Here is a 10476-nt window from a genome sequence, read left to right on the forward strand (position 1 = left end):
ATTCTCTGGAATGCCTTCTATTCTCTACCATACAGATTTTACTCCACTTATTTTTCAAAACACTCATTCTTCAAAATCTAACAGTTACAGATTCTAACTCATATCTCTCTCATCAATGGATATAGTACAATGGTCTCAACTAGCTGTTATCTGCGAGGCTTCTCTAAACATGATACAATGGAGTTCTGTTACAAGTTACCCGAGGCCAAGTGCTCAATTCAGAAGCACAACAATCAACCTTGTTTACTGTCCGTGTGTGTGCACTGCGCCCCAGGCGACTGGACACGGGGCACACAGGAGGCCCCAATCTGGGGCAGAAGCTGGCGGACAAGTACTTTATCCAAGACCAGGCCCTTCCTGGACGCTTTATTACCCAGAAACAAAGCTGGGTGAAATACTTCAATCCGGCACCACCCCCGTGTGCCCGCAGCGGCGGGGACCGGGCGGTAATGCGGGGCAGTCATGCAGGTGCAGTGTCTATCTGGCTTTTCTCGCGGAGCCATTTGGAACCCTCGGCACCGGCTCCCCGACAGCCCCAGGCGCTCCAGCGCCGCAGCCCCCCTCCCGCTTCCATGCCCCCAGCCGCTCGCCGCGACCCGGCTCCCTGGCTGGCTGCCCCTCCTTCCCTTGCCCTTAGCTCTGGGGCACTTACCATCCCAATACCAGGCCGGTGGTCACGATGAAGCAGGTAAAGACCACCGCGATGTAGAAAAGCGGCGAGTACTCGTAGAGTGTTACCAAAAACACCGCAGCCATCGGGGTCTCCAAAGCTGAACTGGGCTCCAGCGCCCAGCCCAGCTCAGCCCGCTCCGCCCTGGGTAAAGCCACTACGGTGCCCCGCAGCGGACAAACTTTGTACTTCCGCACTCGCCAGGGGTTCTGATACACTGGAAGGAGGGGCTGCCTCGCGGGCTGCGGAAGCCGGCGCGCCAATCACGACGTCGCCTGCAGGGCTCGCCCCGCCCCTCCCGCTCCCGTCTCGAGCTATTGGCTTCTCGGAGGGGCGGGGCCTTGACTCGCACCGCCCCGACTCAGGGAATTGGTACCCAGCGAGCGTTTTCTCCGCCCGCCTGTCCCAGTGGTCCCCGCTTTTCTGCGGCAAATTCTAAAGAGGTATTGGGGCCAACTCTGTCCTCAACTCGGGTTAGGTTTTCTGATGCCATAGAGAGAAGGCACACTCCGAAATCGACGTAACAGAGCCTAAATTCTGAAACCCTGCGTGTTAGATCCGAGGCACATTTGGGAGGGGGAAGGCCGGGTTCTACGAAGTGAAACAACCCCAAAACCTGCTCTTGTTTTATCCGGAAAACTTCGGCACTGTGCAAAACGCCAACAGGAGTCTCACAAGCAGTTTATACGAGCCTTGTCAGCCTTTTCGAGTTGGATTTAATGGAAGAGGGAAATGAGCATTGCATATCAAGATGCTCATAGAAATAAATAAACTGCCCTCCCACATCCTCTTCTTTTCGCCTCCCCTTACACCCCTCAAATTGGAATTAGATATTTGAACTTTTAAAATTGTCACTTTAATAAGAATTTTAAATGTGTACCATGTGTATATGTGTGTGTGTGTGTGTGTGTATATATATATATATTTTTTTTTTAACTGAGCAGAATTTTTAAGTACACCCTTTTTATTCATTCCTGCTTCATTCAACTCCATCAGGTTAGCCTCCCTGGAAGTCTCTCACAACACTTCCACTGAGATTTTATTAATTTGCTTTTAGTCCTAAGGCCACACCTAGCTACCACAGAGATTGGGAAATGCGATCTTTTATTCTGAGCAGCAACATCCCTGATACAAATCCAGATGGGGGATCAGGGTAGGGTTACCAAGGAAGAAAAGAACAAAGGGCCTTGGGCTGAAACTTAGGGGTCACTCCACACTCCCACATCACCAATAAAATTAGTGCTGGGAGAAAATGAGGTAAATTTGTTCTATGGTGTCACATATCCCTTGGCAGATGACCACGTATTGGGTATTCTCTGGAGTAACCCTGTGTGAGAAGCTTGGTTCAACAACAATTTTTAATGACTACATATGTGATTTCTGAAAGTACATAGCTTATTTAACCAGCCCCCAATTGTCAGACTATTTTTTTTTAATTATAAATAACACTCCAATAGACGTTCTTAAAGCTAAATCATTTCTTTGGGATAAATTCCTAGAGGTAGATCTTTTGGTTCAAAAAGGATGAACATTTTAAGCTTTTGGAGAAACACTGCTCTCCAGACTGTATCCATTTACACCTCCACCCTTTCATCCTCAGTTTTGCCACCATTTACTTGATAATGTCATTTAACAAAAATTTTGGCCAATGTGCAAAGCAATTTTATTGCCATAAACAAAGAATTTTCATAATGAAAACAAAAGGGATTTAAAAAGTAAATCAACAAAAACAGGAAATAAAATAATAGCAGCAACATATTGGAAGATAGAAAACAGATGAACAAGGATAATTCACTAGCCAGGCCATGGAAGCCAAATCCCAAACCAGCAGTGGGGAAAGCTGAGAACTAACCTGGTTTACACTGAAGAATTTACAAAAAGAGCAGGAACTAACACAGATTTAACTCCAGCCCCATTTCCCATTTCGGGGCCTGCTACAACCATTGAAACCTATCACTTTACTTCCAACATAGATTCTTTTCAAGACAGGTCTTATTTCATTCCACCACCGGAAATCCTTGATTGTCATGCTATATATGCTTGAGAATTAAGTCCCAAGTTCCGTGTTTGTCATACTCGCCTCTACATGACCCAATTCCCACTTACCTCTTACTTATTCAGAAATTGTTTCTTTTTTTTTTTAATTAAATTTTTATTGTTCAGATTACATTTGTTCCTCTTCCCCCAACCCCCATAACTCCCCTCCTTTCAGTTCCCACCCCACCCTCCGCCCTCACTCCCCACCCACTGTCCTCATCCATAGGTGCACGATTTTTGTCCCGTCTCTTCCCGAATCTCCCATTCCCCTTCCCCCGCAAGAATAGTCAGTCCATTCCCTTTCTATGTCCCTGATTCATTATAATCACCAGTTCATTCTGTACATCAGATTATTTATTCACTTGATTCTTAGATTCACTTGTTGATAGATGCATGTTTGTTGTTCACAATTTGTATCTTTACCTTTTTCTTCTTCCTCTTCTTAAAGAATACCTTTCAGTATTTCGTATAATACTGGTTTAGTGGTGATGAACTCCTTTAGCTTTTCCTTATCTGTGAAGCTCTTTATCTGACCTTCAATTCTGAATGATAGCTTTGCTGGATAAAGTAATCTTGGTTGTAGGTTCTTGGTATTCAGCACTTTGAATATTTCTTGCCATTCCCTTCTGGCCTGCAAAGTTTCTGTTGAGAAATCAGCTGACAGTCGTATGGGTATTCCCTTGTAGGTAATTGAGTCTCTTTCTCTTGCTCCTTTTAAGATTCTCTCTTTGTCTTTTGCTCTTGGCATTTTAATTATGATGTGTCTTGGTGTGGTCCTCTTTGGATTCCTTTTGTTTGGGGTTCTCTGCGCTTCTTGGACCTGTAAGTCCATTTCTTTCACCAGGTGGGGGAAGTTTTCTGCCATTATTTCTTGAAATAGGTTTTCAATATCTTGCTGTCTTCCATCTTCTGGCACCCCTATTATTCTGATGTTGGTACGCTTGAAACTGTCCCAGAGGCTCCTTACACTATCTTCACACTTTCGGATTCTTTTTTCATTTTGCTTTTCCAGTTGGGTGTTTTTTGTCAAATCTTTGGTTTGATTCTTGTGCTCCTCTGGTCTGCTATTGGGTATAATATTCTTTATTTCAGTCCGTGTATGCTTACTTTCTAATTTCTTTATCGTAGCATCGAGGGTCTCATTAGTTTTCGTGAGGCTCTGCACAAGTTTATAGCAAGCCCTCAAAATTGCGATTCTTAGCTCCATATCCTCCATTTCTGTCATGTTTTTTTGTCTCCGCATCTTTTATGCTTTCTTGGTGCACCCCCTTGTGGTCTTTGTGCGCAGTCTTGTTCTAGCCAAGCCTTAATTGTTGTAGTTAACACTAGAGGGATTTGACCACCAGGCCGACTGGCTGTAGGAATCAGCTGTGTGGAAAACTTCAGTCCTCTGGGGAGGCGCTAGTCTAGCCTTTGCCTGAGGCGATCGGCAAATGGCTCTGCGCAGGGCTTGGGTGGGGCGGGCTCAACAGGGCGGGGGGAGGGAGCAGCTATGGCTGCTCTCAGTCCGTCTCCAGGGGCTCTGCCTCTCTGTCCCCGCAACCGCTGCAAACCTCGGAGGGACTGTAGCCAGACAGTCCCGCTTCTCCCGTTTGAGTCAGGGTCCCTAGAGACTCGCCCGGATCTGTAGCCCAGAGTCTGAGACTCCCTCCTGATTGAAAACGACAACTGCTCCCTCAGCCACCAGCCCGCTTTGCGTGCGCACCGCCGCACCACCGTACCTTTAAATTTTCCACACTGCACCTCCTCTAAGCCTCGTAATGCTGTTGTTTTTCCTTCTAGTTGAAGAGTCTCTCCTCAGCCAGCCTTCCTGTGGTTCTGGGTGATGTCCGTTCCGTCTTTTAGTTGTATTTTTGAAGTGGTTGTTGGGGCAGCAGTCTCCGGTGTTTACCTATGCCGCCATCTTTGATTCTCCCCCAGAAATTGTTTCTTGAGTGTCATATATGTTCCATACACTGTAGAAGACATTAGGGATACAAAAATAAGCAAAAAATGACATGTCTTTGTTCTCATGGAGTTTATTATCTAACGGAAAGGACAAACATTAGCCAAAGAATTTTGAACAAAATATAAAGGCAAATTGTGATAAGTGCTATTAAAAAGAGGTGCAAGGAGCTATGAAAGCTCATAATGAGGGAATGGGGAAATATATGTTTGACCAAGGAAGGCTTCCCTGAAGAACAGATTGTTTGTTTATTTGTTTGTTTATTTTAATCCTCACTCGAGGATATTTTTCCATTGATTTTTAGAGAGAGTGGAAGAGAGAGGGAAAGACAGAGAGAAATATCCATGTGAGAGAAACAACAATTGGTTGCCTCCCACAGGTGCCTGGACCAGGGCCCGGGCTGGGGAGAAGCCAAAGTATGTGCCTTTTATTTATTTATTTTTTTTGTCTAAAGTTTTACATTTGTCTTCTTTTTCCCCAATCTAGCCTGCCCCCCCCCCCCCAAGGTATGTGCCTTTGACTGGAATCAAACCCAGGACTCTTCAGTCCACAGTCTGAAGCTCTATCCACCGAGCCAAACCAACCAGGGCTGAAGAACAGATTATTAAGCTGAGTACTGATGGAGAGAGGTTTACCAAGTGAAGGGACATGAGGGGAGAAAGAGCATATCAGACAGAAGCTAAGCATGTGCAAAGGCCCCAAGGTGGGAGAAATCATAGTATAGCTGAGAAAATGGAAGGCCAGTGTGATTAAATCATGGAGAGTGAGGAAGAGCATGCTGTGATATGAAAATGGAGAGAGAAGCAGGGCCCAGATCATACAGGACTCTTGCCATTTTAACTGCTCAACTTTAAGAGCAATGAGAAGCCATGGATATGATTGAAGAAGAGGAATGTTATGGACTGAATTGTGTCCCTCAAAATTCATATGCTGATGCTCTAAACCCCAATGTGGCTGCATTTGGAAGTGGGGCCTTTAAGTGAAGTTACATGGGTGGGATCCTACTCCAATAAGACTGGTATCCTTATAAAAAAATATTAAAAAAGGAAGAGACACTGCTTTCTATGCATGTGCATACAGAGCAATGCAGAGGTAGGTAATGCAGGGCTGATGCAGTACTTCCCAGTGCAAGGAAACCAGGTCATGTGAAGACACAGTGAGAGGGCGGCTATCTGCAAATCAAGGAAGCGTGCTGGCACCTTGATCTTGGACTTCTATCCTCCAAAACTGTGAGAAATTTATTTTGTTTTAGCCACCCAGTCTGTGATGTTCTATTATGGCAGCTTAGGTAGACTAATACAGGGAATGACATTCGGTTTGCATTTTAAATCAATCCCTTAGCCAGTGGTTCTCAACCTTCTGGCCTTTTAAATACAGTTCCTCATGTTGTGACCCAACCATAAAATTATTTTCGTTGCTACTTCATAACTGTAATGTTGCTACTGTTATGAATCGTAATGTAAATATCTGATATGCAGGATGGTCTTAGGTGACTCCTGTGAAAGGGTGGTTCAACCGCCAAAGGGGTTGCGACCCACAGGTTGAGAACCGCTGCTTAGGCTCTTGTGTAGAAAACTCATTGGTAGGAGGCTGGAATAGATATGAGTAAATATGGGGATATCAATTCATAGGTTATTTTCAAATTAAGGGCAAGCCCTAGCCGGTGTGACTCAGTTGGGCATTGTTCCGTGCACCAAAAGGTTGCCAGTTCAATTCCAGTCCGGGCATATGCCTGGGTTGCAGCTCAGTCCCTGCTAGGGGGCATGCAGGAGACAGCTGATCAACATTCTGTTCCCACATCAATGTTCTGTTCTCTCTCCCTCTCCCTCCCCCTCTCTCTCCAAAAATTAATAGCAATATTAAAAAAAATATTCCAGGCAAGAAATATTGGTAACTCTGATTAGGTAGTGATGAGGACTTGCAGTGAAATGGAATATTAGTAGGAAATTATTTTAACTGAGTGACAAAAATAATAATAGTATCTTACTTGAGATTGTTAATTTCTCTTTTAAGTGAAAGTCCAGAGGTAGGTAATGCAGGATTGATATAGTACTTCACAGTGCAAGGAAACCAGGCTTCTATTTTGCTTTATGTAATTCCATTTCCTAAGGTCACCTCATGGTCCGAAATGGCTGCTGCAGCTCCAGCCATCATGTCTATATTCCTGCTAGCAGAAGGGAGGAAAAAGAGGGGGAGAATGAGATTCCACTTCAATTTAAGGAAACTCCAAGGATACAGCACACATTCCATTGCCAAAACTAAGCCTTGTGTCCACATTTAACTGAAAGGGAGGCTGTTCAGAGTATCCGGCTAAAACTGGAGGGTTCTATTACTCACAGAAGAAGAAAACAGAGTTTGAAGGAGGACCAGGAGTCTCTAGCATAGGAGAAATATACAGGACCTAATGATGGCTTGGATTGGGGCATAAGAGGGGCAGGAGTAGAAATTTCTGGCTTCTTCCACCAGATGAATGGATGTAGCTGTCATTCACTGACATTAGATCCTAAGTTTCCAGTCTCTCACCACCCATTCCTGATCCTCTTCCCTCATCCCCTATAAATACTAATCATCAACCTACTGAATTACCAATCTTCTAAAAATACATTGGATACATTAGAGATGGATGCAGGTTTATAGGGCCCGAAGCTCATTTCAGGGACCCATTCTAAGAAATTTAAAACAAATTACAAATACAAATTAAATATAAGGCCCTGGAAGGGCACGGTGCAAATGAGGGACCCCAAAACGTGAACTTCATTCACTTTAGGATGCTTTATGCCTCACCTTTACTTTATCACAAATAACAAATTTGTAAGATGCCATGGATTGTTAGGTGTATCCTGGTTTCAGAGAAATTAAATGTAGAGAGAAATGAATCTTAAAATTAGTGAAATAATCTATGTTTAGATCTCAGAATTGGCCATTATATTAGTCAAGGCTCTCCAGAAGAAGGGATAGGGAGAAAAGTAGATAGGTAGATAGATATAGATATTGGGAGAGAGGTTGATTGATTTATTAGGAGGAATTGACTGCCATCTACAAGCTGGAGATCCAGGAAAGTGGTGGTATAATTCCAACCCAAGTCTAAAGGCCTGAGAACTAGGGAAGTCAATGGTATAAATTCCATTCCAAAGGCAGGAGAAGACCAATGTTCCAGCTCAAGCAAGCCTGCAGGAAGAAAAAACAGGAGGAGACAGATTCCTTCTTCCTTTTCTTCTGTTCTCTTCAGGCTTTCATCGGATTGGACGATGCTCACCCACACTGGGGCAAGCAATCTACTTTGCCAACCGCACCAATTCAATGTTAATCTCATCCAGAAGCACTCTGAAATCATGTTTAATCTGAACATCCCATGCAGAAGTCATGTTGACACATAAAATTAATCATCAGAGCTATGTGTATATCCTCTTCCCTTTGCCTGAAAGCTCTCTTTCCTCCTCCTCCTGGCAAATTTCTAGTTATCCTTAAAAGTCAACTCTGAATCTCCCTTCTTCGGGAAGCTTCCTGAACACTTCCCAACCCCTGGGGAGAGTCCTCTCCAATAGCACCCAGTGTGGATCCATATGGAGCCCCCTGACCCTGGTGAAAGTATATGCTCACTTAGTCTATATAGCTTACTAGGTCCCCAGCTCCCTGAGTGTAGGAATGACACCTAATTGATGTGTGTGTCAACAATGCTGAACATATATTTTGTAGAGGCTCAACAGGTGTTTATGGAAGGAAGGAAGGAAGGAAGGAAGGAAGGAAGGAAGGAAGGAAGGAAGGAAGGAAGAAGGAGGGAGGGACGTTCTTCTCCATGAGATAATTTGGCAGCTCAAAGTATCTATATTAGGCTATAAAATGTATAACTCTCAGATGAACAGAAAGAATGGCTCTTCTTTATTATCTATAACTGATTTAGTTTTGCTTGTGAATCCTCGCCCCACTGAGCAGTAGAAGGAAGGAAAAGGGGGAGAGGAAAAATGGGAGACTGGTGAGCTTAAATTTATCAATTATAGGTATCCTAGTATCCTCAAGTTTAACTGCCCCTTTAGGTAGCTGGTCTCTTTCAGAAAAATTGTTAGTCTCTCCTCTCACTTCTCCCTCTTGCTTCATGGGCATTCACATGATCCCATGGTAGGGTTGGAAAAATGAGGTCTGAGCTCTGCACAACACTTGTGAGTCCTCAATAAGGTAAAGCAGGTTTCATCTGACCTTCTGTGGCCCTGGCTGGCAACCACTCCCGAGACCAAAAGTTCCAGCCATTTACTTCTAGTTGTAAAGCCTTAATGCATTGTGACCTCTTAGTTCCACTGTTCACCAGACTGTTCACCATCTTTCATCATTTTACTCCCAGAGGGAATGCATGAATATGTAGATTCTCCCACACAGCACCTGCAGGCCGCTGAGACCAGCGGGTATCTCAGGATACCAAACAAGGCCACCTCTGCCATTGTTCCCGAGTCATGTTCAGGGGTGCAGAGCCAAATGCAAGGCCTCTCCTTCTTTCTTAGAGGAGTAGACCACCAATTCTCTACAGGTTCTCTATTACCACATATACTTGGGTGCTTTTCTACTACCCTACCCTGCACCCGCCCCCCATCCCCATTCTGAGACTTCAGCCAGAACAGGATAGGTATGCCTGCCTGCTGCACTTATTCGAGCTCCGTCTCCGTCCACCCTCCACCAGACCAAAGTGGAAAGACGCCCTCCTTCCCACTCAGCAGGTACTTTCCTTATGTCATAGCCTCCATCTTCTCTACCATATGGCATATGCTAAATGACACTTTTAATTTTGCCAAGGTTTGGATTTTGAAGGTAATGGAGCTTTAAATTTTTTAAAACCTTTCTTTCTTAGTAATGTCTGTTGTTGTTTTTCCAAGACTACTGTGTTTCTTGGGACTCAAAAGTCTTATTTTTTGAACAACTCAAAAGTTGTTTTTCTTCTGCATTCCAAGCATCGCAGTTATGTTTCTCCTTGGAGGCTGATAGATGCTCCTGGACAACCAAGGAGAGGGTTTCATAAGAGAAATGCAGAATTGATTAACATGTTTTCAAATTTTATTATCTTCATTATGCATTTTTCTTACAGCTGCCAACCCATTCATTCATTTATATGGCCTTTTTAATGTCCCACATTATTTCCTAGAGGGCAAGTTTATCTCTATTTTGGAGACACCAGGAGGAATATAATAAGTGTCATAACTGAGTTTCAAATTTTGAGGCAGTCACTGCACAACAGAACTGAATGGATATGTAATTTGAGTATGATCCCAGAGATGACAGGGATTGTGAAAAATCGTTTGGTGCCTAAGCAGTACCTAACCCTTTGAACCCATTGAACTTCCAAATCCCTCTAGAAAAAAACTCTCCTGGGCTTAGATGCTGGGCTTCTGTCATCTATATACACTAGGTGGCAGGAGGCTGCCTGAAGCCTGCCCCAGGTGAGCTCGCACTGGTGATTAATATGGCACTTATTCTGTGCCCCAAGGCTCAGGACATCCATTTATAACAGCGATTCCCACCCCTGCGTCCTGGCAACGTTTGACAATGTCTGGTCACATTCTTGGTTGTCACAACTGGGGAGGTGCCACTGTCCTCTAGCGGGTAGAGGCCAGGGATGCTGCTGAACATCCTACCACGCACCGGACGCCACACCACCCACAGTGAAGGATTATTGGACTCCAAATGTCAATACGCTTAAGTTGAGAAGCTCTGATGCAGAACATTCTATCGAATTGATTCGAGTCATATGGATCTTGAATGTGAAGAGTGCATTTTGGCACGGTCGCCCAATCACGGTCAGGTTAGGAGCCTATCGGCGACCGCGTCCGGCTAATTTTGA

At 44.4% G+C, this 10476-nt stretch overlaps 1 protein-coding gene across 4 annotated transcripts in view; it reads right to left on the reverse strand.

Moving 5' to 3' along the window:
- CGRRF1 (cell growth regulator with ring finger domain 1) overlaps window positions 1-822 on the reverse strand; it is a 37923-nt gene extending 37101 nt beyond the window's left edge. For all 4 annotated transcript variants that reach the window (XR_011471956.1, XR_011471954.1, XM_070419445.1 and 1 more), the window contains exon 1: window positions 653-822. Coding sequence is in view for 2 of the 4 variants with exons in the window: in XM_070419445.1 (XP_070275546.1) it covers window positions 653-756 (104 nt within the window). In the remaining 2 variants the exon portion in view is untranslated. The remainder of the gene's footprint in view (window positions 1-652) is intronic.
- Window positions 823-10476: the final 9654 nt, after the last annotated feature.

This window comes from Myotis yumanensis, unplaced genomic scaffold (genome assembly GCF_028538775.1).
Source record: "Myotis yumanensis isolate MYYU_CA2020_CCGP unplaced genomic scaffold, mMyoYum1.0.hap1 SCAF_1, whole genome shotgun sequence".
NCBI lineage: Eukaryota > Metazoa > Chordata > Mammalia > Chiroptera > Vespertilionidae > Myotis > Myotis yumanensis.